Raw genomic sequence first — 27,937 nt, forward strand, 5'->3', positions numbered from 1 at the left:
ATATCTGCTTGAATCGGAGTCAGCAGATGAGGGCTTTAAAAGATCGATGATCGGCCAGAAAACTACAATCGGTTCACCATACCAGTAACACGAGTTACAGAAGTCTGGTGTCATTTAAACGGAACAGTTGTGGTCAGCTYAGTGTGTTTTGTCGTCTTCCCGCCAGGTGGGGGCGTCCTGCTGGTGGAGGCGCTGCTGTTTGAAAACAGACGAGGGYCCATCATGGCGCAGATCTTCTCCCTCAACATGCTGGTGCAGACGCAGGGCAGGGARCGCACCCCATCCGAATACACTCACATGCTCAACAAGTCGGGCTTCCGCAACGTCCAGGTCTGCCGGACCGGGAAGTCCTATGATGCCATCTTGGCCGTCAGATGAGCACGGAAGCATTCCGCGTGTCCTGACAGGGAAATGATGAGAGCACTGATTTAAAATCTTGATTTAAAATAATGAGATGTTTTGTTGGGAGTTAGGAGACGCAAACGTAAAACTTGAACCTTTGTCAAAAGAAATCTTGTTCACTCAGCTCTTGGATTTGGGTCATAGTTCAACCTTCTCACATTCTGTGATCCACTTCCTGTTCACTGTGATGCTGCCTGGCTCCTTCTTAATCTGCACATTGATCAAGTTCCTCATATAGACGATTGTTTGTTCAGAAAATTATTTCCAATTATTCATCACTGTGACACTGTTTACCAGCCTCTTGGTGGTGCATTTCTGGTTCTACTCAGCTGTTTGGTCCCTTTATCCTGGTGCTGCTTTGTAAAACGTGGTGCAAATCCTTATATAACTGAACAAACTTACCTACGTTTAAAGACTGTCTACAGTGGCTCGGCTTCAAAATAGCTGCAGATGGGTGTTCATGTTGAATAGAAGGTTATAAAACATTTCAGGAGTGGAGATGAATTCTGTTTGAGTATYARTGGTTCGAGTCTGTATTAGAAAAATCAACAGATGGGTCACAAATATCATCCTTTCTACATCAGCATATTTTACTCCAAGACTGTTTCTGTGTCCTCCAGATGCTCCTCTAGAAATGAAAGAAAACTGTGATATACATTGTAAATTTCCCTTTATAATTTTGGTTTAATTAAAAAAAAAGTGTTAGCAATCCTGTGGTGACTGACTATATGTATTCTGTCCTGTCTTAGTTTTCTATATTATGGTACTCAAAAACATTGTTTTATTTTTACTATTTCTTAGTTTAGTAATTCATATGCTTATAATTTTGTCTAATTATTTTAATCGGCAATGGATCTCATTTCACAGCTTATAGCTGACATATGAAGTTTGTGTAGTAAATTAGTAAATTATTCCGTTTTGCCAGTTCATCTTTAACAATAATGTATTCAGTTCAGCCAGCTTGAAATAAACCAGTTCATGTTCATAGTTCAGCATGAAAACATTTAGAGTTAACATGAATTACTTCTAGTTCTGGAAAWGAGCTGAAAATCTTCAATCAAGTGAAYTAAATCATGTGAACTGTTCTGTTTTTCTGGCTAWAMATATGACGGTGTGAGAGGTTTTTGTGTTTTTGATTTGTGGTCTCTCCCTTTAATTGAGATGCTTGCCATATAAGGATTGATCTGCATTACRCAAAAAATAAGTGTCATACACACATATGAAAGAATAATGCTCAAATTAAATGTATCCACACTTAATTGTTGCACCTAGTAAATCGGGGGTTAAAATTGAAGGGGTTGATTACCTGAGTTAATCCTCAAATCTGATGGTTTGAGTGGTTCAAGGGATTCTGCTGCCATCCTGCGGTGAACATGCGCTCCTGCAGCCCGTGCTGGGTAACCTCCTCCCCGGGCGCCGCTGCTCTGTGTTTGTGTATGTGGAATGCGGGTCAAGCGGAACTCAAGGCAAAAACTGCGCTTCACATCAAACTCAAACACCGGCTTGCATCCCTCGGACGTGTTCTGTATGTACCGTGCTATTTTTGTAAACTATATCAACCTGCGTGCATTTGTTAAACATGTTTATATCGGGGCATTTAGCTGAGTTTATATTTCTGTTATGGTCGCATGAGCAGTCCGCTAGGAAAACGCGACGTCGTCATTTAAAATGGCGCCAAAGATTAACCTCAGCCAGTTCATTTTCGATAAACACACCTTACTGTAACCCGCTTTTATAACCACACAAATAACGAAACTCTGGCTTTACTTTAACGAATAACCATAATTCATATGCACATTTTAACTATAGARAAACATGTTTGAGTGCAAGTTTGACCCCTAACCTTTGACGGATAGGAGGCTGTTTCTGTTTTTTAATGAGGGGCACCGTGGAAGCTATGCTAGTGGCAGTGGCTGGCTGCTAACAGCSTTGGAACTGACGTTTGTTAGCCTCCAGCTAACGAGCTAGCTTCGGTTGCTAACACGCAGCACCAGCTGAATTTTGTTTTCACTCTTGAAAACGTTCGTAATTAGAAGCGGTTTGTTGTATGTCATATGTAGATTATGATATAGTTTAACTCGCTGTGTATGCATTTTATTAGAAAAACATAGTAAGGCTAAAGATATTTCCACTTGATGCACCGGGTGTGGGTGGGCCCYGAGGTTGCATAACGGTATGGGGAAAAAGCAACCAAGCTGGTATTCGACAGTATTTATTTTCCGCTTAAAAATAACACATTTGGATGGCTTAAAAGTAACCCCCATAATAGTATTAATGTCCACAAATGTTCTCTTCGCATGCCAGATAAAGTTATACCAAGTAGWACGCAGATGTTTACTATATGTAGCTGCCAGTTACATTGGCACCATCACAGTGCTGAAGCTAGCATCCGATTCGAATCTTCTTATTCTGCACTTTACTAAAGGATTATTCTGATGGGTTTATCATCTCAGGACACACGAGTCCTGAAATACTCAGAATAGTTAATGTTCAAACTCGTATAACCTTTATTCAATTTGTGAAAACAGGGAATTAGTCATTTTTGTTTCTATTTTCTCTTAGACCTTCTGGATAGTTATTATATCCCAATGTTGGTAATGAAGATGCTATAAAATATTATTGGTTTCAGTGTTGGTTAATGGCTGAGCTGAGAYGTCAGCTCAGCCATTTTCTGTTTTCCGTTTACCCAAATTGAATAATAAAAGCACAAATCACAGCCACTACTTTACAGAACTAACTAAATTACTTRCCATTAATTTAATTTTAGGCAGGACCCAATTTAAGGTGGTTAAAATATTGAAAAACTTTTGTTAGGGTTCCATTTTTTAAAATTAAGGTTCCTCAAAAATTGTATTTTATCTTTTTCCTTAATTTTTATAGAGTAATTAATAGCTAGTGTTACTGATGAGCCTGTGAAGCCACAGAAAAACACCTATTATTTTTTTTTAAATTTTGACAAATTAAAATGTGACTTCATAAATTCCCCAAAATATTTTATTGAATCTATAAATTGCGTGGATTATTTCTCTGTCCTGGTTAAATGTTTATAGTGTAGTTSAGATGAAACCATTCCGATGTGTTCTAAAGCAAACAACAAGAGCCTTTTTTAAATTTTGCACATTAAGTGAAGGTTTGAAAGATCACAAGCTACATTTTATGGAGCTGCAGAATTTAGAATAATTCTGCTCCTGTYWGGTGTTTGTAAGTAGTGTAGTTTTTCAATGCAAAATTCAAAAATATTTCATTGATCCCAAAGGGAAACTAATTGTTGTTGTAACTCAAATTAATTCAAGATTCTTCAGAGATACAGATGGTGATGGCTGTGGGCAGGGAGAATCTCCTAAGGCGGTTTGTATCTGAGATAGATTTCAGATTTCACAAATTGTATATTTACAATTTTTATCATGTAATGATAGTTCACGTTTGATCATCCTAGATTCTGAACTGTATCGAATCAGATTTTCATAAATAGGTTTTAAATGAAGCTGTTTAGACCCGCCAGTCRAGACCAGAGTCTCCGAATCGGAGGCGAACTTCAGCATTGGTTGTGCTGCGTGCGTGCWGGACGAAGGGGCGTCACACAAACCGGAGCTAGCTTCGGTGTCCTAGCCTAGCATGCTAATTTAGGGTTAGCACCTTTCCTCGCTGGGCAAMCCCCCTGGTATTTTTCCACCTTTCGGGCCATATGAGTCAATGGTGATTTTTTTTTTTTTTTTACCGACAACGTGACGCTACGTTGGGTTCATAAGCCAGTGCGGTGCGGCGCTGCGCTGTTTATGTCGCGCGGGGAAACGTGTGGAAAGTTACCTTGGTGTGTAAACATTCGTGACGCCGTATAATCTCCAAGGAAACATGTGATGCTTGTTTTTAGTGTCGCCCCATTTTACGTTCCTATGTTAAAATGTCTACCTTCAGTCAGTAGAAGTGTGATTATATACCGAGGGGTGGCGTTAGCGCTGCTGGAACTCCTCTGCGAGGCTTCTGGAAGCATCCTGTTGTTGACATTTTGATGCCTTGCAATGTTGCGTAATCTCACTTACTATCCATTGAAAACTAACGCAGACGTGGAGCCTAGTTGAGTACTAACAGTATGCAGGGCCCTTTTTGCGTTGTTAATATTTGTTCCCTAAATGTTTAATTGAAATATTTGTTGCTTTTACAGATATTAAATTTTTCAGGTTTTTGTCTGTTCAGATTTTGAAAGTGTTATTTAGTGTCCTCTGTGTCGTTGTTGTAGCTTAACATGGTGGGTTTTGTGTGCAGAGTCCTGATGCCGGAGCTCCACAGACAGAAGACCATGAAGAGAAGCAGACACCCCAGCAGCAGCGATGACTCTGATAATGGAAGTAAGCAAACCTGCCTCCTCTGAATCACCTGAACAGAGCTGCTACAGTTCTGCTGTCTTTTGCACCTCAGTGTCAGCTGTTCACTCAAAAGTACATTTGTGCAAATTTTTTTTATTATTATTTAGTACTTTGCAGTTATTCCCTCTTCTGTAAGKGAAGATAGCATGTTTACAATAGTAAAGCAACTTSCATAGCAAGGATTGGAGTCTTAAAAATCCTTAAAACTTTACCTCTTATCAATCTCGGTTTAAGGCATAGACTACCAGGCGTTACTTTATAATATTCATTATCRGAATGGAAATGATGTAGCTCATTTTAATTCATCATGCGATTAATTGATTAATGCATTCACGCATGTTCTCTCATCTTCCATATGCGTTTCTACGTAATGTTACAACCATAAAAGAATAGATTATATACTTTTAGCACCTGGGTGTGTTCTGTGTAAACAATGTGAAACTGGTATTTATACACACACAAAAAACATCCATTATGCCATAACTTTCTCATGCCTCATCACATGAACACACACATTTCTACTGAACCCACAGTCACATAAGAGCTGCAGTAATTCTGAATCTGTCAGCTGGTGCATGTTTTCCTCGGCTTAAGCTTTCAGAAATGGCGTAAGTATCCTTTACATTGTTGATCTTGGACCCACTTTACAGGTTTGAATGTTTATGTCAGAGTAAGTCTGTACTCCGTATTCAGGATRTAAGAAAGGAAAGAGAAAGAGGGACAAGAAATGGACACGGGTAAAAACAAAGCGAAGGGACAACGTCCGTGTGAGACGCARGAGACAGACTAGGAACAGGACACGTGTTTGGACCTTTAAAGACATCCTGGCAGGTCAGGCAGGCAGGCAGGCTCCAGTGAATCAGTTGAACACCTTGTGATTTTCTTTTCTATTATTATTCTATTGTTTGCTGTGTTAGGGAATCCAATTTGCCTCTGTTATCAGAGAATACAGAATAATTTGAAACAGTTTGCAACCGATCACAGTGCTTTCCTCGCTCTCATGTCTTTTAAGTTTAAATGTAGAGACCAGTGTTGTTAAGATCAAAYTGAGGACAGCGATATCAGTTGAAGTGTTTTAGCTGCTCAAACAGACGCTGAGGCTCATTTTCGATCCATCCTGGAGGAAATCCTGACGCTTTCCAAACAGAAAAACCTCCAACCCAATAAACCCTTGTTATGTTTCAGGTAATTCTACCTGCTGGTCTCAGCACTCATCACAGCACCGGAGGGGAACCGGRCAGAAACCCTCAGAGGTAAGATGGCTCGGTCATGTTACAGCAAACCAATAGGGCCTTTTCACATGCATACATTTCATTGTATTTTATGGAATAACCAACAAAAGTAATGAATAACTSCTTGAAATCTGCAGATAGAGTGGAAAAATCTTTCCAAAGAAACCATTGTTGAAGTCGTGTTTACACAACGAACGTAGAAGAAGTTGTTTTGCTCAGACGAAAGCAAAATAGAAATTAAATGCACAAACACTTGGACTGCTTATCCTCCATGAGCACACCGTCCACACAGTGACAGCATGATGCTGCACAGGAAGCTGGTAGGAGTCAATGARAAGATGGAGCATGGTTTAGAATAGAGCAGGGTTTTTCAAAGTTCCAGCAGGGAGGATTCAGAAAGCTGGAGGAAAGATGAGAAAGAAATGTCAGAAATAAAAATTCTATATATATATCACAATTTGTTATGATAAAATATAATCTGTTTTAAATCCTGATTATAGATGTTATTTGCCATGCTCATCTTTCAAATTCATCAAGCTGCTTCGCTTTTCAACCGCAAAATGAACAAGTTTCTGTCAGCCTGCTGTGGAGGACTCTGCTGCAAAAATACCTACAAACTCACAGCCAGCTAAAGTCAGAACATATTTACTATTCACTAATAATTATTGAATGGTGAATAAAAGGGAGAAAAAACATTCTAAAAAGTYACATACTTTCTAGCATTGTCTGTTTTCAAAGAGGTTCCCCACTGGAGGTGGGCGATATGGACTTAGGATTTTATCACAGTGCCTTTTTGTGCTATCGTGATAACAATAAAATTGATGGTAAACTATTTCTTACTACTTTTTTTAGGTAACCGTATGTCTGTGACTGCATAGTGTTACAAACACAAATACTGCTTTTGGGAAAACATTTCCATTTAAATCAGGCCTGTTACTTCAAAAAAGTGTCATTTGTTTCACAGTAAACTTTTTAAAATCATAGTATTACATTGAATAATATATATTTTTAAAGCTTTCATAGAACAGAGATATATTCTTATACTCTTTTTTATCATTAATTGGAATTTGTCAACACAACAATAAATGAAAATTCTTAACACGAGAAATTGATCACAATAATTGATAAACAATACAACAAATGCTCCTCCCAAAAGCTAATGCTGTTGRCATGGATAGCATGGAAAAGTTTGGGAACCCCTGCAATACACTGTGTTAGAATGACGCATAGTCATGTGACTTAAAGCCTATTGAGTCATTATTAACGCTTTAAAAAAATTCACTCTGGATTCTCTAAAGCCAATGCRGCTGAACTTCAAAGTATTTAGCAAACAGAATGAACTGTTGAGCTACCAGACAGACAGAGCTGCTGTAGACAGGCACAGTGCAGTGAAAGGCACCCCTTTACATTTTATAACCTGGCTGATCTGSTGACCTATACTAGTAACAAACTTGAATAACTTATTACTCTAATTCTACCATAAAGTCCAAAATAATCCACAGATATGTGGTTGTTACTCGACAAAATGGGAGAGTTTGTTAATGCCCTTTATTGAAACATCAGTAAAATGAGACTCTGTTTTGTTCCACTGGTTTTACTGGCCATATACCAGAACTCACTATCTAAGGCCCACAGTAGATGAAGGGTCCCATTAATGGAAACATTTCTCCTGTTATCTGCTCTACAGTCTGTAGTGTTAGTTCCCTGCAAGCCACAGCCAATTAAATTAAAGCACAGCAATAGCTCCTCCCGTTGCAGCGTTCTGGTTGGTTAATCCACACAGCGCAGGATTCAAACACTTTGGCTTTAGTTTTTAACCGTTTTGAGCTTTTAGGTTTGCTCAGAGTGGTACAGGCAGACATAAACACGTTTTAAATACTATAATCAGCTCACATAGTCACACYTCAGAGGACTATAGACACGTTGCATGTTATTGTTTACTTCTGGAAATTTCATGCATGCGCACAATGCTGGAGGGCAAAAAGACTATTCATTTATTTTCCGTGTACAGCTGTGGTAGAACAATTAACAAAATGAAAMCTGGACATTTAGGTGTTATTAATTTAGCGCAGTACATCACCACAAATTGAAAATAACACAGAAAAACCAGAGGACAACAACTGAAAACCACTCTTATTCTACACACAGATGCGTTTCCATAGGAACTGAGTGTCAACAGCTCWGTTGGCTGATGGATCAGAGATTACGTTCTCTGATCTATCAGATAGAGATTAAGTTCTATCAGGATTCAACATGAAAAAAATCATGCAAACATTTACCACACAAATAACACTCAGTCTGTTTCAGTTTCATGTTTTCAGGCTCAATGTTTRCTTTGCGATTATTAGTAAGTAATTGTCTGAATACAGTGGTGGTTAATTAGCTARTTTAAACATTTCTCTACTGATGGTCTGTCAGAAAGTACGCCTTTTTTCTTTCCTTCTTTTTTAACTACCAAAACACACTGAATTCTGCAGCACATCTTCATGTTAAGATTGTCAAAGTCAAGCTAGCATAACTGACCTACTTCCCTCTTCCTTGCTACTTTTAATTTTATTAAAACTTTTTCCTGACTGATGAACTGTGATGCCCTCAGACAAAATTTTTCCTTTATCTATCACACATGCATTTAAGATTCACCGCGTTATGTTGACAACATAACCAATGATGATCGTTGACGGCGATCAGCTTTTTGGCCTCCAGCAGGGAGCTGGGGGGCGTGATGTCATGTTGTAATGTGTCTATAGGAGGAAAGCAGGGCTGGGTAAAGCTGTTTCTGAAATGCAAGGTAATAATTCTCCTTCTGTCTGCCAGGTTTTTAGGACAGACTTCATCACAGCCATGAAATTACACGACTCGTACCAGCTGAATCCAGAGGATTACTATGTCTTGGCTGATCCGTGGAGGCAGGAGTGGGAGAAGGGTGTCCAGGTCCCCGTGAGCCCCCAGTCCATTCCCCAGCCTGTGACCAGGTAGGCAAACCGCTGCTGGGAGTCTCTGTTTATCTGTCATCTTCCGTCTAGGGCTGGGCGATCAATTGATTTTAGCAGTTTACCAAAGTAGGAGAACGGAGCAGTAATTTTATGAGAACTACGAGAAAAGTAACAATTAAAATGAGGAATGTTGAGCATCTTTTACTTTTGTATAAGTTTTACAGATAATAATCAATAGAAATACTTCATGTTTTAACACATCAGCATCAAATTATTGAACTTTAAAACCATTTTGTAAACAACTGAATCTATTTCAAAGAACCACAAACTGAGTTGGTCACATCAGATCCTGATAACTGTCCAAACTTTTCTCATTAAAATCACTTTTTCTTGAAATTTGAAAAAAAAAAAAATTGTTTTTTAACACTATATTCTTGAAATTGAGCAAAATGTATYGTAGCTTGGTGCTAATACTCCGCCGTACAACTCACTGAAGGGATAACTGAGATGAAAGCAGTTATTTGATCATATTTTCTGTCATTTATTATTATTATTTTTTTTTAGAAAAGAAAGAAGGCACAAAAAAAACATCAGTTGGCATAAAAAATAATTTTATTTTTAAGCTCTCTCTACATTCATCTCCTGGTGTTTTCAGCATATTTGAATTAAAAAACCAGTTCAACTGGATTTTTGTCTAACATTTACTATATTATGGGTGAACATAGTTTTTCCACACTTTTCCATGTTGGTAGATAACTTGTTGTTTGTTGCTCAGAGTTCTGGCGGAGAAGGGGAAGGAGGTGATGTTCATCAGGCCTAAGAAGCTGATCCGAACGTCGGGCACGGAGGCGCTGGGCTACGTGGACATCCGGACGCTGGCGGAGGGGATGTGCCGCTACGACCTGAACGAAGAAGACGTGGCCTGGCTGCACATCATCAACGAGGAGTTTGCACAGATGGGTGAGCTGCGGACTCCACAGAACAGTCCAGAAATCTATATGATCAATAATATGAAAAACAAAAACTGACTGATTCACATTTGAGCAAACAGTAAAGCTGATGCATCTGCAACAGAGCAAACCTCCCACAAGACGTCAGCTAACGCTATCTAGTCAATCATTAGCTTCAGAGACGGTCTGAGCTCCGCTGTCGAGTTGCGCTTCCCCTCGGTGAAGTCCTGAACCTCGCAGCTCTCCGTTCTCCTGCCGCACCGATTATCACAAGAATATGTTAATCAGCCGACGACTCAGTCAAAAATCAACCTCTGTTACTCCTCCGTCTATTTGTAAAGATACTGAAGGCTGATGCAGCTAAAAAATAACCCTGGTTTTCACTGCACCTCTTCTATGCTGGATTRAAAACAATTCACTTTTAGTCTGCACTGAGTTTTTATTTGTACTTTATGAGTAAAATTACAAGTAAAAATAGTAAATTAACTCATGGAAACACATGCTGGAGATCAGTAGTTACAATGTAATAAAATTACTGCAGGCATGGATCAAAAATGCACACTTCCATAAATGATATTAATATTTCTATTAAGTGTTATCCTGTTGACTGTTTTTAAACATATCTTTAAAACATATTTTTCCAAACAAGGGTCGACTTGTTCACTACTTGTTGGTTTTGCTCTAAATAAGCAACTGAAAATGTTGCCACATTACATAATTAATGATATTTCTGCTCGTAATATAAAGAACCCTGTTCCTTCAAAAAATGTTTCCACCGCATTAAAAATGGTATCAGGTGTTATTAGTTTCAGTCTTGGTAGCAAATTTTAGTATTGTGTCGATCTTGCTCTGTAGCTGCTCACTTTTATTTTTTGCATTCTAAAATAACTTCATATATTTGCGTTTTGTTTTTCTTCTGTGAGAACATCTGAATGTTTCCACAGGATCCATTTTATGCTGGGATTTGGATGGATGAAATATGCTGTAATATAAATATTGTTTTCTTCGGCTTCAGATTTACAGGTTCTAATTTTTGGTAAAGTCGATAAATTACCGAGAAACAAACACGAACGTATGCACATGCAGCACTTTTATGGCTATTTATGGATAGCCATATCCGAGGTTATCGTAGAACCGGTGATAATGGTTTGTTTATAGTCCAGACTTTACAGTAATGGATGGTGAACCTTGTTCCCGTCCTTCAGCTGGAAACTCACCATCTGTTAGATGGGTTTCCGTTTCTTTCATGACATCCAAATAAAACCTAACAAGGAGAAGCTGATTCTCACCAGCGTGTGGCGCTGTTTGCAGCCGTGCCACCGCTGGACGAGAACACCATGGAGAGAGTCATGGAGGAGTTTGAGCACTGCTGCCACGAAAACATGACCCACGCCATGGAGACGGAGGAGGGGCTGGGCATCGAGTACGACGAGGACGTGGTGTGTGACGTTTGTCAGTCGCCGGACGGAGAGGACAACAACGAGATGGTGTTCTGCGACAAGTGTAACATCTGCGTTCACCAGGTCAGAGGTCAACACCGGAACCACTGAAAGCAGAGTCCAACCTCAAGGTTTATATTAGGGCTGGACAATAAATTATTAATAATATATAGTAATAGACATGATCATTATCAATAGATAATACATCTGATAGAATAATCAATATATAGAATAGTCACTGAACTCTGATCCAGAACTGCACAGCATTCTGGGAGATGTAGGCAGAGGAAAGGCTTTAGCCTCTCGATCTCTAGGCCAGCTAAGCAAGGTCAGCTACCTCACTCTGTGGTTACCTAGCAACTAGGTAAGCTAGGTCAGCAGTCCTCATAACTGCTTAAAAAAAAAAAAAAAAAAAACACAGTTGATGAAACAGGAAGCGTCACACCTCTAGTTCGGCTTTATGTCACTTATTTAAACAAACAAAACAAAAAAACGAATCAATTATTATGTAAATCGATTGATACAAAACACTTATGATAGATTTTAGAGCCATATCGTCCAGGCCCACTTCATATACTTCTTACTTTTTTTTTTTTAACAAATGAAAATGTTAAATGTAAGAGGTGTGTAGCTCATATTTCTTTGAAAGCTGGCCTTGATTTTCAGATTTGGTTGTCAAATGTTTACAGAAGCCATTCCTCATTTTTCACCTTGAAATGATGAACTCTGTTGAAAAATCCAGGTAGATGCATTTCAATTTTGGTACATTTGTTTGTTGTTAACAAGCTTTTATGGTTCCAAGAAATCTGGATATATTTGGTTTGTTTTGTAAAGAAAGCAGAATCTGAAACATGACCTCAGTACTGAAGCTATTCATGGTCAAAACTTCACATTTTTAGCAACATTAGAGAAGTTATTTTATCACACAGAGGAGCTTTTATTTCAGTTTTGGTGAACATTATCATAAAGTAAAGTCTTCTGTCTCTTATTTTGATTTAATCATGTGTGTGTGTGTGTGTTTTGAATTCCTTCCTGTTTTCCGGTCGGTGTTTCTGACCAGGCATGCTACGGCATCCAGAAAGTCCCAAAAGGCAGCTGGCTGTGTCGGATCTGCGCGCTCGGCATCCTCCCAAAGTGCCAGGTGTGTCCTAAGAAGGGCGGAGCCATGAAGCCGACCCGCAGCGGAACCAAGTGGGTTCATGTCAGCTGTGCCCTGTGGATCCCAGAGGTGAAAGCTCCGTCAATCCTACTGTTAATCTTCTGGGGTGTCTTTTTGCAATTATTTCTTTTTTTATTCATATAAACTTGTGCTCACGTGTGTCTGTGTGTATCTGCGTTCCAGGTGAGCATTGGGAATCCAGAGAAGATGGAGCCGATCACCAATGTGTCCCACATTCCCAGCAACAGATGGGCTCTGATCTGCTGCCTGTGTAAGGAGAAGACCGGAGCCTGCATCCAGGTAACGGACCAAACCAGCCTGACTGCTGTTTTTATTCATACTATGTGATATTCTTATTTTCTCATAAACTAAATTTTGCATATTCATTAACTGTGAACCATAATCACCAAAAATTACAAAAGGCTTGAATTAGGGACGATTATTTAAGTAATCGATTGTTTTGTCAATTATTCTGACGATTAATCAAATAAAAACATTGCTGGGTTCTGTAGATTTTTCAATTAAGTATAATTTGTGATACAATATTAGAAGTGCATTAAAGATCTGAATTTTAAACAAGAAAATAAATGATCTCTTGATCATCTGCAGCTAAAAAAGAAAACCTCTGCCCTTTCTGCTTGGCATAAAATCAGTACAGTGTGGAGCTGGTCTATTATTTTTTGGATTAACCCATTAATAACTGAGTAGTGAAAGAATCTCAGTGGGAAATTCTGTATTTTACAGAATTTTAACCATGTGAAGCTAAAACTGCCATAGAGGAGTTCTGGGAAGAACATATGTGCAGACAAATGTTTTTATTTTATCTTCAGTGCAAAATGTGTGTATATATATGTATATAGTATAATTTTAGATCAGTTACAGCTCTGAGCGTGTTGTTCTTTCAGCAAATAGCTTTTCTGTTGAGTCTATTCCAGTTAACTATCAATTCCTAAATTAGTTGACAATTATTTCAATAACGATTAATCATTTCAGCCCTAGCTTGAATTATTTCACTGTTGTGAATCTGTTTAATATTCGATCTATATAGTGAGCAAATGGTTTTGCTGCAGAATGAATGCTGTCTTTAATGAATGTCGCTTCTGGCATCAGTCCGTCTGAATCCGTTTCATTGCCATTTGCTGTCCAGTGCTCTGCAAAAAACTGCAGGACCGCCTTCCATGTGACCTGCGGTCTCCACGCCAACCTGGAAATGAACACCATCCTCACGGAGGACGACGAGGTGAAGTTCAAGTCGTACTGCCCCAAACACTCCGGTTTCCAGGGCGACCCGGCGGAGGACGATGGGAAGGAAGGCGCGCGGGACCGCAAGGGCCGGGCGAACAGCGACCAGGAGAAGAGGGTCAACCTCCGCAAGCTGAAGCTGCAGGAGATGGAGGAGGAGTTCTACCAGTTCGTGGACGTGGAGGAGGTGGCCAAGAGCCTGAAGCTGGCGCCGGAGGTGGTGGACTTCGTCTACCAGTACTGGAAGCTGAAGCGCAAAGCCAACTTCAACCAGCAGCTGCTCACCCCCAAGAAGGACGAGGAGGAGAGCCTGGCCCGGCGGGAGCAGGAGGTGCTGCTGCGGCGCCTGCAGCTCTTCACACACCTCAGGCAGGACCTGGAGAGGGTAGGTCTCCACTTGCTCCTGACGAAGACTCACAGGGCGGCTGGCGGCAGCAGAGGCGGGGTTATAAACAGGAGGAAGTATCACAGAAACATCTGAAAATAAATCAAGTTTTTCAGCACAACGTGTTCCTTGTGAGTTATAAACTAGATTGAAGAGGGACAGAGCAGGAAGAGAGAGAAAAAAAACTGCTTTGCTTTTCTGTTTGTGACAGAATATTTTACACCAGACAGGAAGCAGTCAGGTTTCAGAATTCACAATGTTTCTGCCCAACCTTCCTGCAGTTAGCTGCCATTCATAACACTGGGATACAAACAAATATTTTAGGAAGTTGTCTGTTTTTTCAACTGAATTGGGACTATTTTGCACCACAGGATCCAAAAATGACATCCATTTTTCTCAGTCAGGTCAGGTTTTTATTCTAAATGCATTTAGAGAAATCTGATCTCCTGACTGAATTACATTTTTGTGACATTATCAGTTCATTTCCATTCATATTTCTCATCCAAAATATTATTAATTAAAGGTATTAATTAAATGTATTAATTAAATCTACAAACTTGTATTTCTATAAATTAAATAATAAACACTAATAAGATTAAGTACATATAAACATACATATAAATAAATCTCTCCTCCTGCTCATCACTCATTGATCAGATTCTCAGGAAACGGATCCAGATGTCAGAACAAGTCATGATTTTGATACTCATGTTGCTCCGTAGTTCAGAAAGTTGACCTGATTGAGCAAAACCAAATTTTTGATTTGATTTTTGGATTCATCTCATCAACATGACCCTAAAACAGTTGAAAAGCCCCTGACTTTTTGGCTGTTGACCAGTGTTATTTACAGTGGGATCAGGGGCGACGTTTCACAGTGTGAGTTGGAGTCTCTTAACATCTTATATCAGTATGGTTAGCATTAGTATCTTTATTAACTTGGAAATTGCCACTCCATCGTGGTCCACATGGACCATGGTCTATAAACTCTTAAAGCTCATGTTGGGTTTAACATTATTTTGATTCAACCAAGAATATCATTTCTGAGGGGAAATGAGTCGGGGATCTCAAAAGATGATTAAAGGCAGGTCTTAACGCTGTCAATCATGCCTGTGTACGCTTTGCTAAATGTTCTGATGTCAGAAAAACAACTAACCGCTCTGCTACCATCTGTAGCCATGCTAACTCAACTTAGCAATTTTGTGTGAAAAGCTTGTTCATGAGATTGATTGACAGCGCCAAGACCCTCCTCCTTGCTCTGATTGGTGGTTTTTTCATCGAGAGCCGTTCATTTCTACAGATGGCAATAGTAGCACTGGGACGGACTAGACTTATTTTTTTTTAAACTAATGTGTAAAAACAAAACAAAACAAAACAAAAAAAGCCCCAACATATTTTTTATAAAAGCTACGTCCGGCAGCTTTAACAGTGTGTTAGCTTGACCATACTGTCCGTTCAGAAGAGGGAGTGTGTGCTGTGGAAACGCTGACTGTCGCTGCTCCTCCTGTAGGTGCGTAACCTGACCTACATGGTGACCCGGAGGGAGAAGATGAAGCGCTCACTGTGTAAAGTCCAGGAGCAGATATTCCAGCACCAGGTCCGCCTGCTGGACCACGAGCTGCTCAACGGTGAGTCCTCTCCAACACATCCACAAGAGTCTCAGCAGAGGACTGCTGGTCAGCTGGACGTGTGTGGAATTCCGTTTGTGTGCTTCCCACTGAGCTGAAACTAAATATTGAACTGACAAAAGCTGTGCATGGTTCTGTATTCCAGGTGACCCCTCTGCTAAGGACCTGGAGAGGCTCTTCTCTCTGGGTTCCTTCTCCTCTGACAGCAGCCAGTCCGGCTCCTCCTGGAGTAACTCTGGTCTGAAGAGCAAGCGAAGTTCACTAAAGCAGGAAAGGAGGAAAAGCCTGTCGGACTCTCCAAGCGTTCACGGGAAGGACAATCCGTGCTGCAGCCTGCTGGACATTAAAGATAGCAAAAGCTCCCAAATCCAAGAGGCTCCGGCCACAGAGTCCAAAGGTGATGCCAAAGTCCACCAGCTTGAAGTGAGCAAGGAGAAGCCTTTCCTAAAGCTCCAGAAAGTAATTCAGGAACACGCCTCAGTCAAGTTGCACAAGCTCGAGAGCAGGAAGGGCCCCAGAAGAGAAACCCCTGCACCAGAGTGTGAAGTACTGGGAAACCACAAGCAAGATCCAGAGCCGGAGGAACGAGGGAGGAAGAGGAGGAGCGACGTTTCCGAGAGCTTCCCCTGCCAGCTGAAGAACAAGTTTGGCTCCAAACATCTGGATAAAACCGTCTCAATCCGGCTGGTCGACATCAGAAACTCTGACTCTGACGAGTATTTATTTGACGACTCCACGACCAGACGGAGCGGCGCTTCGCTGGACGCGGCCCCCAACACTAAGTTTAAACCCAGCTCCGTTTCAGACGCCTCCAAAGCCAACAGCTGGCTCAGAAAACCCGCCAACGGCAGCTCCCACGCCCCTAACGGCTCGGCGTCCGGACACCTCAAAGGCTGGGGGAAGTTCCGGATCCCGAAGCGGGCCGACAAGCCTCCGAGCGCCACGCTGAGGGAGCGGGCAGAGCTGGAGCCGAGCAACCCGCTGCTCAGACCGCTCACCAACGCGCCGGAGTCGGCGTACCCCAGAACACGGCTCCGGTCGGGTCCGGAGGCCGACGGCTACAGCTCCGACTCCAAGGCAGCCGATGGCGAGCTGGAGCCCTGCCTCAAGCGGTGCCACTCCCACGAGCTGAGGGGCGACTCGTCGCTGGGGCGTCGCTACGGCTCTGACATTATCCGCCGCGGCGTGCTAGCATCCTGATGGAGCGCATAAGCTACACTGCGCTAATCAGAAACGATTGACAGTCACTCTTTGTACCTTTATTTTGTCTAGAAATCATAAAATGGCTAAATGGAGGAAGAAAAAGAAAGAAAAAAATAAACAGAACTGATATTTATTTTTTATTTGTACCATAATGTAAAACTGGGAAATATTTGACTTTATTTTGAGCTAGTTAGTTTTACTTTGTTTGTTTTTTTTTTTTGTTTAGGTAGAAACTTGTCAAGTTGCCACTTAAATCGCTTGCTCAGATATATACAAGCAAAAGCATCAACTAGGAAGATGTTGTGATTGTTGCTTGGGACCATAAGCTCGCAATGTCATTTGTATTTAACATAGTATTATTAAAGCCGACTGAGTCTCTTGCACTCAGTCGGTCCAGCTCCAACATATAATCCTGATCCTGTCAGCCAGTAGAACTCTGTAGGTCTTTTGTTTTTTCTTCTTTTAACCAGGAATCATCAAATCTTCACAGCCAAAACCAGGAAGTCCAGCCGCCCCTTTTCTTAATATTTACTCTCACCAGGCTGCAGGCGTCGCGCCGTATGAACTGGGAACCTACAGAGGAAATCAAAGAATGATGTTTTACACGTCATCAGCACTTAAGTGTAATTGAACTGCGATCGTATCCATCATGTGCCTAACTTTTATTTGAAGCGTTTGCACTACGAGAGGATGGCACAGGTGGGGGAGGCACGAGAAGAGATATTTTTACACTGAAAAATAATGACAGAAGCATTTTGTACCCTCGGCCGCTGCTGTACTACTGTTATGCAAAAGGAGTTTTTGTGAGGGGGCTTGTTTTGAAGAGAAATAAAAAAAAAAATACTCTTAAAAAACAAATGTGTGTGATGACTGTTTAAAGATTGAGAAGGTAATCAGAACTTTGAGACGACTTCATGCACTGATTTCTYTTGGTGCATATTTCCTTCATTTTGGGAGATCAGTGATCGGTGGATTTTTTTTCATGTGAAGCCGATATTATCCACTGATCTTATCTAAGGTCTAAAAATCAACCACTGTCCTCTTTTGCTCCCTGGTGAGAGGTTTGACTGACAGACCGGCCACCAGGTCATTTCATTTTAATACATATCTCTTAAAATCTGGAGAAAATCCTATTAGTTTATAATTGTGGAGTACTTTTGTTTTTCTTTTATTCTAATTAATGTAAGGACCTTTGAAATGCCTGGTTGCTGAAAATGTGCTAAATAAATAAAATTACTTTACCTTACCAAAAAAAGAAAATAGGTATTGGCCAAAATGGGAATCGGCTGGTTAGGCTTTTTAGAAGATCAGGATGTGCAATTGGCCAGAAAACTGCAATCAGTGCACCCTTGGGACTTAAGTGCGTTAAGATAAAATAAGTACATAGTTTTTTGTTGTTAAAGTCACAAGCTGGAACTTTTGTATTGCGTTTCTGGTACACCAGTAAATCTGATGCACAAGCAACATCTGCAAACAGCAGCGATGGACCATAAAGCCGCTTCAGGAGGCCCCCCTGGGACATACACAAATATAAAGTTAATTGAAATATGTAAATATATTCATGTAGATTAATATTTTTAAGTGTTCATTTTGGCTCTAAAAACTGATCTGATTGTATTCCAGTTGTGCTAAAAGCAGTTAGCCCATCACCAAAGCTACTCAAGCCTAAAACAGCATTTCAGTGCTAAGCATGTTGGAGCAGTATCAAAAACCCAAACAGTCTTAAAGCAATATCTTTGTTGTTGAGCTCATGTCTATTGAATAATTTAACATTGTTGGGCTTGAAAATGTTTTAGTCAAATAGTATAGCTCCAAGATTTTCACAGTGAAAGGTGTGTTTAAGCCACGACTATTCAAAATTTCCCAAACTTCTCAAGCACATACAATGTAATTACATCTTAATTTAAATATTTGACCCGTTTGACTAAAACCAAAAGTGTGGAGTTATAACCAAATCCTGCATATATAAATAAACCAGGCAGAGGATTGAATGGTTCCATCACTTTATTGCATGACTCACTAACAGATCCTGCACAAGTGTTTCAGCACTGCATAAAAAAAGGGTCAAGAAATTGCATGATATTTACAATAGATGAATCACTATTACCACTTATACATTATGTACATATTAGTCTCTGGTTTGCTATGACAGTAGTTATAGTATGAAACGTCTACACACATGACACTTCAGCTCTACAGGGAATTACAGTGCTTACAAAAATAATAATAGAAGAACAACTGGCTGGACTACATTCAGTCAACACAAGGTTAGGATGCATGGAACCGAGAAGAAACAGACGCGCTGCCCCAGTGGATGAGTCCCCGTTCGCCTCATTGGGTGAAAAATAAATTAAAGACAAAATAGGTGCAGTTAATTCAAAAAGGCATCCTTTTAAATCTGAAGCACTGTGTGTAAAAAAAAAGAAAAAAACAAAAAAAGAAACCTCAGCAAGATTGGAAAGTATTGGAGATACCAACATGAAATAATGATAAACTTTATGATCTGAAACTGGTCTGAAGGCTCCAACCAGCTCTGGAAAAAATATCAGAATCCTCTCCAATTTGCTTCCCTTTCAAACAAACGAAGGGAAAATTTCAGACGCTCTGGCCTACGATGGCGTGTTGAGGCCATTGTAGACGGGAAAGAAGAAATAAAGTTCATAAGTTCAAAACTCAAATTTTCAAGAAAACTTAGAAATTTCAAAAATTTGCCAAATAAAAACAAAAAAATTCTACATCAATCTCAAAAATTTGAGGAAAAAAAAAGACTTGTAAATTTTAGAATTTGAAATCAAACATTCGCAAAAAAAGATTTCAAAGTTATCTGACTTTTTTGGAGAAATGTTGAAGATTTTCAACTTTAGAAAGTCAGAAAGTTTCCAAAAGATAAAAATATTTGACTTTCAAACTCAAATGTTTAAGTTTTTTCTAAATTTGAACATTAGAGATTTTTTCCCCCCTGTAAATATTTGACTTTTCAAGCTCACAAATTCTTTTTCCCAAAAAAGGGATTAAAATTAAAATGTATTTTATTTTTTGGCAGAAACATACTGGCAATCTACAATACGCCAGAGGTTCAGACTGATGAGCGACAGAAGGTAACAAGGCGTAAGACAGAAAGGCTCAGAGCACCAGCTGGATAGGAATTCCAGGAATACTGGACTCAATCCGTTACCGGAACCTTTCCAACACACAAAACCGGGAAATATGTTCGATTTAATACAGAAAAAAATCCCAGCAGATCTAATCTTATGGTCCAAACCTGAAGAGTTGAAACTTCTAAATTTAATTCATCTTTAGGTTTGAAAAATCTTTAAAAAAAAACATCTGCAGGATGCGGATGAAAAATGTGAAAAACGCAGAAAGTCGTGCTGAAGGACGACGCACAGGAACTCAGAACAGTTAACAGCTTTGCTTTTACAATTCTGATTAGTAAATTGAGAAATCTTTCTTTTTCCTTTTTTTTTATTAAACCACATCAGCCTGAGGGGCCGGTGTTTTAGTATTAACAGTAATCAGAGAGAACGTCAGACTTAAAAACCTCCTGAGGAATAAAGATTAAAATAAAAAAGTGAGGTCTGACCAAAATCTTTACATCAGCAGAAATCAGCAACACCCTCAGTTTCAGGATGTGAAATAATGATGATGATGATCAAAGGGAGTCTCGTCTGTACCCGACTGTAAACCCTGAAGCAGGATGAGTTAAAGCACCGTGGGTCGTCGCCGTGACGCTGTGGTTCTGGTTCTGCTCTCGTTCCTTCATTGAGTCCCTGTAGTGTTTCCCTCACACCAGTTTAACAGCTTTTCTTCTTCTTCTCTTTATTTTGCTCCGTAATCCCTGCTATTCTGGAAAGGATCGGCTTTTTTTTTCTCTCTTTTTATCATTTCCAGTGCCGTTATTAAAAACAAAAATCTAAATAAAATAAGTGAGCTAAAACAAAACAACAGGTTGTAAAATTAAAACATGTCTACAGTTACATGATCTATGGCTACGAAGACGACCGGAGGTCCATCCATAGTGTCCTGCTGCTCCATCTTCCATCTGGCACATTTGTAGATCTACAAAAAAAAGACTATCCACCTGCATCCTGTCTGACGTCTTAGGCTATTACAGTATTCAGCGTTTTGTTTCGTTTTTTTTATTTTTCCTCATATAAACAAACATAGATGTATAACGAATAGAGCTCTGCTGTTGGTGGTCATGAATGGACTGAGGTTCTAGTTGTGGCCACACTAATCAGAAGTGAGTGATTATGACGCTGCAGCTCGGTTGGTGGAAGGTCCGGCGGTGTTTCCGGAGATGATTTTGTGCTTTACCACAGAGGGTCACCTCAGTGCAGACCAGTACAAGAAAACCTGAAAATGTTCAAAAGTAAAAAAAAAAAAACAAACAAAAAAAAAAAGGGCGAGGCTAAAGGTCAATGCTGAGCGTGTGAGAGGTCAGCACCGCTCCCCGATGATGAATACGTAGGGTGCCTCTGTTTGTGTGGCGGCGTACTGTTGCTGTGGAGGAGGGCGCCTCTTCGGGTCGGGTCAGGCTTCCGGTGTTTTCCTCTTAGAGCCTTTGGTTCTGCTCTCTTCTCCGTCCGCCTTCCTGCAGCCTTTGGGGCGGGCAGCAGCGGTGGCGCTGCTGGACTCTGAGCCGGCGGTCCGGGCCTGGCCGGCTCCTCCTTCCGTGTCGTCGTGCTCGCCGCAGCAGAGCTCTCCCGCCGCGGCCCCGGGGCGCAGCGCCCCCTCCTGGTGGGCCCTGCAGAAGGAGTTGGGGCAGAGCTGGCAGAAGGCCTCCGAGTTTTTCCCACAGACGTCACAGTGATGCCAGGGGCAGTCCCAGCGGCCTGCAGGGGGCGCAGGAGAGAAGACAGAGCCTCAATATTCCACATATTCATACGTCATAAACGTCTTCATATTCTGTCATGTTACAGATGAAAACTTTCATGCATTTTAGGGGGATTTGATGTAATAAACCAACACAAAGTAGAGCTGAACCGGATATCCCTTAAAGGGACAGTACTATGTTTTTGCCATTTTATAGCGCAATCAAATAACTACGTTACCTTCAGTTGTTACAAAACACAACTTAAAAAAATGTTACTTTGTAATTTAACACCTTGAAATTGGGCCTCTGTCCCTTTAAAGACTCCGGCTCGTTCTGAAAAAAATTAAAGCAACACTCCAGGTTTGTTTTCCATGAGGGAATAAAATCGTAACATGATGGAAAGATGAAAGAAAGTTCATTTTACACAATACTGCACCTTTAAAAAGACTCAGTTCACAATAACAGATTGTTCTCAGCAGATTTTTGTTTCTCTGACTGAAACACTTGAGAACACACTGAAACTAAATCAGTCCAACTAGAACCAACTGAGCACCGCAAACATGCCACTAGGTGGCAGTAATGTTCCCAAAATACCCACAGACTGAGCCACTGCCCCATGAAAATGGAAGACATTCTTTTTGTTAGTTTTTAATCTTTTGATTAATAGTTCATAGTTTCTCTCATGCATAAAATGTTTATTTTCCATTGACCGTTTTACTCCGACCTGCCCTGACTGAACAAATGATAGTTGTTTTTACATATTTCACCAAACTACTGAAGCTTGTATTCAAGTGCACTCTGCTGGTTGTCGAATACATTTGGAATTTCAGTAAATGTATGTCTGTTTAAGAGAAATATTTTGAGTCAAATCAACACGTTTCTGTATCAGCCGACACTAAACCTCAGAACATTAAATCTTTGTGTTCCTGTTTTACACAGATCAGTCCTTTTCTACAGCAGATGCTTTTTCCCCCACTCCAAAAAAAAGCAAAACTGTCTGTGTTTTCAACTATTTTCCGTCTTTATGGCTCTTTGACCGACGTCTGCRTCACCATGGTTACATTTTTTAAAAGCAGAAGCCGTAATCCTGGGACGCCGAGGGGGCTCTGCTCACCAAATGGCCGTTTGGTGAGGTTCAGGCAGGACAGGTGGTAAGCTTTGGTGCAGTTCTTCTTGTCGCAGAGCACCAGCTGCCCTCCGTCTCCACAGCGAAAACACTCGTCTTCAGACTTCTTCTTTCCCTCGCTTTTCCTTCTCCTGTACTTCCTCTTAAAGCGCTTTCCCTTTGGCTCCGTGTGGCCGTTTGAGTTCTGGGGGGAAAACAGAGGGATTGAGGCCGTTTCACCTCATGAACAGTCTTTCCTCTACACCCAGCAGACCGAGGCTCACCTTGGGCCGATCCCCGAGGAAGCCGCTGCAGTTGGGAGCGCCGCAGCGGCAGATGGTTTTCTCGTTGCCGAGGCAGTCCAGGTTGTAGTTAAAGGTTAGCTCTGTTCCTGCGTTGGGGAAACGTTCAGGCTAAGCAATGAGAGGAGCAGGAAAACAAACAGGTACATTCTGCATTTACTGTGAACTCGTCTGACCTGCCGGTACGTCGCAGACTGCGAACAGGCCAACGCGGGTGTCTCCGTTCACCGTCCACTTCTGAGTCTCACAGTTAGGCTGGCAGCTGTGGTTCATGAAGCGGGAGTAGTTTCCTTTTGGACCTGCGTCAATGATTCGGTCCTTTAAAAAATCCCAGAGAGGAAAAAATGTTTAAAAAAATCACAAGTTACACTCTTATTCTCATTAGCTCAGATCAAACCACCAGGTTTAGTCATTAAGTTTGTCGTATCGACTACTGTAATGTTACAGTCGTCTGCCACGCAACACTCCCAATGCAATACAGTTTCTGTAGCTCCCAGCAGAGGGAGGCGCTGCTGCGTAGGAACAGCGCCCTGCCTCACTGCAGAGCAGGATGAGTCTGGACTGGGCTCACCGAGCCTCCAGAACCAGAACCAGAACCAGGCGGTTCCCACTAATCACCTTGTCGATGGTGAGCATGTAGAAGTCGGTGATGTTGTTTTCGTGGGCGTACTTGATCCTGGCCCTGCACTCCTCCTCATCGATCAGCTCCCCGATGTACTCGTTCACAAACTCACCCTGTTGGGGAAACATCGACGCTTTTATTTTGAAGAAACCAGATTGTGGGTTATTTTTTCTCTTTTGTTTCATTGCAATCAAAATTAAAAAGTTAAAAGAGCGAGCTAAAAAAAGAGATGTTGGACACATTTAACCACAACCTGCTGACTCTGATCTTGGCTGAAAGATTTTTTTTTGTTGTTGCCTGAAATGAAATAATCCACTTGAACTTGCAATTTTCACCATTCATCACAACTTTTCTGTAAGTTTGACCAATCACCTTAACGTTTCCTGTATTTTCTTCTTTTCTGACCAATCACTGCAACTAGGCTCAATTTTTTAACCAATCCCTTTAGTATCCTTTTAATTTAATCATGATTTGAACCATTTGTTTGAAACTTTCTTGGGAAAATGGAGCATCTTCAGTCAGAGGCTTCTTCAAATTCGCTGTAACACAGACCACTACAAACAATCTTTCCTGCCAACAACCATCACAATCTACAATAACTGAAGAATTTGAAAATGAGTTGGAACATGAAATTTCCTTTCAGGATCAATAAAGTATTTTTGAATTGATTTGAACTTTCTGTTTCACAATGTCTCTTGAAAACTGGAACCTGCGAGATGAAGAATGTGTGACGCTAAACAGTAACTTTTTTTTTTTTGGCCAACAAAAAAAGCAGAGGAGAATTGATGCAGGTGAGGAGGGATTAGATAGGAAAAAGGAGACAGGAAAAAGACACAGGAAGGGAAGGTTATGTGGAGCAATTTCTATTACAGCTTAAACAAAATTAGCTACCGTTTGAAAAAGATGCTGCAAAAATGTTTAATTTTAGACCACAGCAACAAACATGGCAACATCCTGAAGGGACTGATAAGTTGGTAACAGAGGAGCGACTGTTAACTGCCGGGTGGGCGGGTCGGTCAGACGATTTTTAAAGAGGTGGATAAGAACGATGGATGAGATGAGTTTCACATTCAGGTACTGGCAGAACGATCTCAGAATGATCTCCTCACCTTCTTGATGTCTCTCAGGGCGATCAGCCCCCAGCCCTTTCCTGGGGTCTTGATGATCTTGGTGTCTGGGTAAAGGCGCTTGGTGAAGTCCTGGTTGCAGCAGCGCTCCCCGCTGGGACACACCTGGGGGTGACACTCATACTGCAGCATGCGGTTCAGGCACTCCGACTCGAAGCCGCACGGGCGCTCGTCGGCCGGCTTGCAGTTGCACTTGGGGATCTCAGAGATGTCGGCGGTGTAGACCTGGACCTTGCCGAAAGGTTTGTTGACCTGCAGGCAGAAACGCATGAAGACATCCAAACCGAATGCAGCAATGCAGCCGCGCTCTGAGGGGGCAGTGAGAACGGAGCTCAGAAACACAGAGGGGTCTGGAGCGGTTCCCACCTTGATGAATTTATATGGAGGCGGCTTCCGGCTGTTTTCCTGAGCTTCCTTGGCTTCCCGTTTTATCTTGATCTCCTTAAATCGAGCCTCGGCCTCCAACAGAGCTGGAGACCAAACACAAACACTTCAGCTTCACTCTGAGTTTGTCTACAGAGTCTTTAGGAACACGGTAGAAGAAAAGGTTCCCTTTTAGATTTAAAGGGGRAAAAAATCCTAGAGATGCACCAAATGGATATTATCATTTGTATCTGACACAATATTGATGCAATTCTAAATCATGGTTATGTAACAATGTTCCTGATCCAAAAGGACAGATCTATTCAGTCCAATTCTATGCTTTGTGCTTTGAGCAACGTCCTGCTTCATTATTTATTTCACTTTATTTTTAGAATTCCTAATTGCTCTTTCTAAACCATTTGAAAGGTTGGTTCAGTTTATTTATGCATGTTTGACCAAGCTAGTGAAGCCATCGGTGTATTTCARTGAGCTGTACTTGTGTACAGTTAGTAAATAATTGTAATTCAGTACATTTATGTCAGTTTAAAAAAAGAGAATCATTTAAGTCAATCCAGCTGTTTCCTGTATCAGACCTGCTGCTACTAAGCTTCAGATCCGTATTGGAAACAACCCTAAAAACAAACATCACAAACCAACTGAACTGCAGGTTTTTACCGTTCTTAAAGACTTTGCCTATCCCGTTCTTCTGGTACTTGCTGCCTCTGTCTCCTTCCATGTAGGGAAACACTCGGCCCTGGTGAGTCCAGAAGTAATCCTTGGAGCCGAAGAAGAAGACCGGAAACTCTCCGATCTCGTGTCGGAGGTGCTGGATGTTTGTGGGGACGTTTTTGGGGTGGTGGATCTCTGCTGGCCACCACCTACACAGGAATCAGGGGCAGTTATCGACTTTATGCCATTCACACCGGAGCAGGAAGCATTCAGCCGTTCCTCCCACCTGTACGTCCCCAGCTTGACCCATATGATGTCTCTGTACTTTGGTTTCTTGCCGGCTCGGCAGTCGTTGCAGAACCAGCTCCCGTCGGGCATGGCGATGTTGAGGCAGTCGGGGTGGAACGCTGCAGGGCACGACTCGCAGCACAGCAGCTGTCCTCCTGCCGGACACGAAGACGCAGTTAGAGCAGAACGAAAACTCAGCAAGCCGACTAGTCCTTAAAGATGAYGCCTTCACCAAAACAATAATCCAAATTGTAGTGCTTTTAAAACATCAGAAATACTCTTACATTTTTACGTTATCCTGTTACAAACACTTCAATAGATTTTAGAAGATTTTGTCTTCTGACTGAAATTTACTTTCCAAGAAAAACGAAGAGGAACAATAATCACAAAATCATTTTGRAAAATCTGACCCCCCCAATKCACTCCTTSTGTTTCCACAGTTCAGAGTGATGTCAGCACACAGAGAGCCGCCATCTTGTTTCACAGAATCTATTCTACGATAGAATATGACAATATTACAAGAATAAAGTTGTAATATTAGGAGATTTCATGAGAACTTATTAGAAAAACTATCCAACCTTTTTTCTTATTAAAAACAGCTTTTTTCCTCATAATTTTATGAAGTTTTTTTCTGGTAAAATCACATCAATGCTGTGCTAATATTATATCTATATTATCAGAATTAAACAAAAATTCTCAGCCTGGCACAGAAGGGATTATTGAAGTAAAAGACTTTTTAAACATATTTTCTGTAAATCGAAATTTCTTTTTCAGAAATGAAAGTGAGGGGRAAAAAAAGATTAAAATCGGAAATCACATCTGGTACAAAAAAAAGTGAATATTCATATCTCCTAGTCGTTCTGTGGTTATTGATTTGTTCCCACCACAGCTACATACTTTATGTGGGAATAAACATGATTAAAATGGAATTCATAAAAACCCTCTGATAAAGACCCTCTCTGTGCCGTCCTCGCTGACCTTTGGAGCAGACGAAGCACCAGCTGACGTTGACGTGGCTGTGGTGGCTGTAGCCCTTCTTGGCGTTAAAGTGGTTGGTGCAGATGATGGCCGTGTTTGTGATCGTCTCGCTCCCAGCGGCGACGCACAGGTCGCCCACGTGGTACGCCACGGGGCATCGCAGGCAGCGCATCAGCCGTCCTGCAGCACACAGAGCGCCRCGTGCCGCAGGTTAGACCAGCGGCCGCCGAAAACCTGAAAACCAACCTAATCGACCGGCCTGACCTTTGGTAGCCTTCTGCTTGGTGCGGCAGCCGTAGTGGCAGCTGAGGCAGGTGTGGAGCGGGCAGCGGAAGCCTTTGTTGTCGAACACGGTGAGCGGGTTGAGGCGGACGCAGCCCTCGTGGTAAAACTTGCCGCAGTGGGGGACGTGGCAGCGCCGCACCTCGGCCTCAGACYGTTTACAGATGAAACACGAGTGGAGTCCTGAGGAGGGGAGAGGCAGGCTGAGTGGCTACGAGGAGGGAGAACTGCGGTTGACGCAGCAACAAGCAAACTATTTGGGCTCCTATAGATTCCAGGCCAAAATTCCACTATACCACATTTTCAAGGACATAAAGGAAAAAGTTTGGAACAATAATTTATTTTGCTTTTCTATTCACAATTAAACGGACGGTACCATGAGTTTTTCCAGACACAAAGGGCCATTTTATAGTATAATCAAGTAACTATGTCAATTGTTATAAAAATTATA

The 27,937-nt window shown here is 41.3% G+C and overlaps 2 protein-coding genes and 1 long non-coding RNA gene across 7 annotated transcripts in view; 1 reads left to right on the forward strand and 2 right to left on the reverse strand.

The window, feature by feature from the left end:
• Nucleotides 1-19: 19 nt before the first annotated feature.
• LOC108165847 (uncharacterized) lies at nucleotides 20-4,419 on the reverse strand. Its single transcript, XR_001776174.1, has 3 exons — nucleotides 4,341-4,419; nucleotides 1,709-1,826; nucleotides 20-400 (listed from the first exon to the last, which is right to left on the reverse strand). It is a non-coding gene; the product is annotated as an uncharacterized LOC108165847 (long non-coding RNA).
• On the forward strand, nucleotides 1,770-17,205 carry jade1 (jade family PHD finger 1). Of its 5 annotated transcripts, none has more exons than XM_008398774.2 (12): nucleotides 1,770-1,927; nucleotides 4,666-4,748; nucleotides 5,460-5,597; nucleotides 5,952-6,019; nucleotides 8,813-8,970; nucleotides 9,707-9,891; nucleotides 11,193-11,404; nucleotides 12,381-12,548; nucleotides 12,663-12,779; nucleotides 13,627-14,106; nucleotides 15,614-15,731; nucleotides 15,877-17,205. In XM_008398774.2, the coding sequence occupies exons 1-12, from the start codon at nucleotides 1,776-1,778 to the stop codon at nucleotides 16,929-16,931; spliced, it is 2,934 nt and encodes a 977-aa protein (XP_008396996.1). In that variant the 5' UTR covers nucleotides 1,770-1,775; the 3' UTR covers nucleotides 16,932-17,205. The 5 variants fall into 5 exon arrangements, with proteins under 5 accessions (XP_008396996.1, XP_008396998.1, XP_008396997.1 ...); XM_008398775.2 differs by lacking the exon at nucleotides 1,770-1,927 and adding an exon at nucleotides 3,620-3,750; XM_008398777.2 differs by lacking the exon at nucleotides 1,770-1,927 and adding an exon at nucleotides 4,136-4,213.
• A 1,715-nt stretch (nucleotides 17,206-18,920) lies between these two features.
• Nucleotides 18,921-27,937, reverse strand: part of LOC103458261 (histone-lysine N-methyltransferase NSD2) — a 9,511-nt gene continuing 494 nt past the window's right edge. The window contains exons 3-13 of the mRNA XM_017302641.1: nucleotides 27,469-27,669; nucleotides 27,205-27,384; nucleotides 26,225-26,381; nucleotides 25,945-26,147; nucleotides 25,273-25,376; nucleotides 24,889-25,158; nucleotides 23,776-23,892; nucleotides 23,334-23,475; nucleotides 23,140-23,246; nucleotides 22,865-23,060; nucleotides 18,921-21,769 (exon numbers count right to left, since the gene is read on the reverse strand). Of these exons, the coding sequence (XP_017158130.1) occupies nucleotides 21,468-21,769; nucleotides 22,865-23,060; nucleotides 23,140-23,246; nucleotides 23,334-23,475; nucleotides 23,776-23,892; nucleotides 24,889-25,158; nucleotides 25,273-25,376; nucleotides 25,945-26,147; nucleotides 26,225-26,381; nucleotides 27,205-27,384; nucleotides 27,469-27,669 (1,979 nt within the window). The 3' untranslated portion in view covers nucleotides 18,921-21,467. The remainder of the gene's footprint in view (nucleotides 21,770-22,864; nucleotides 23,061-23,139; nucleotides 23,247-23,333; nucleotides 23,476-23,775; nucleotides 23,893-24,888; nucleotides 25,159-25,272; nucleotides 25,377-25,944; nucleotides 26,148-26,224; nucleotides 26,382-27,204; nucleotides 27,385-27,468; nucleotides 27,670-27,937) is intronic.

The sequence above is a fragment of the Poecilia reticulata genome, linkage group LG22, assembly GCF_000633615.1.
Source record: "Poecilia reticulata strain Guanapo linkage group LG22, Guppy_female_1.0+MT, whole genome shotgun sequence".
NCBI lineage: Eukaryota > Metazoa > Chordata > Actinopteri > Cyprinodontiformes > Poeciliidae > Poecilia > Poecilia reticulata.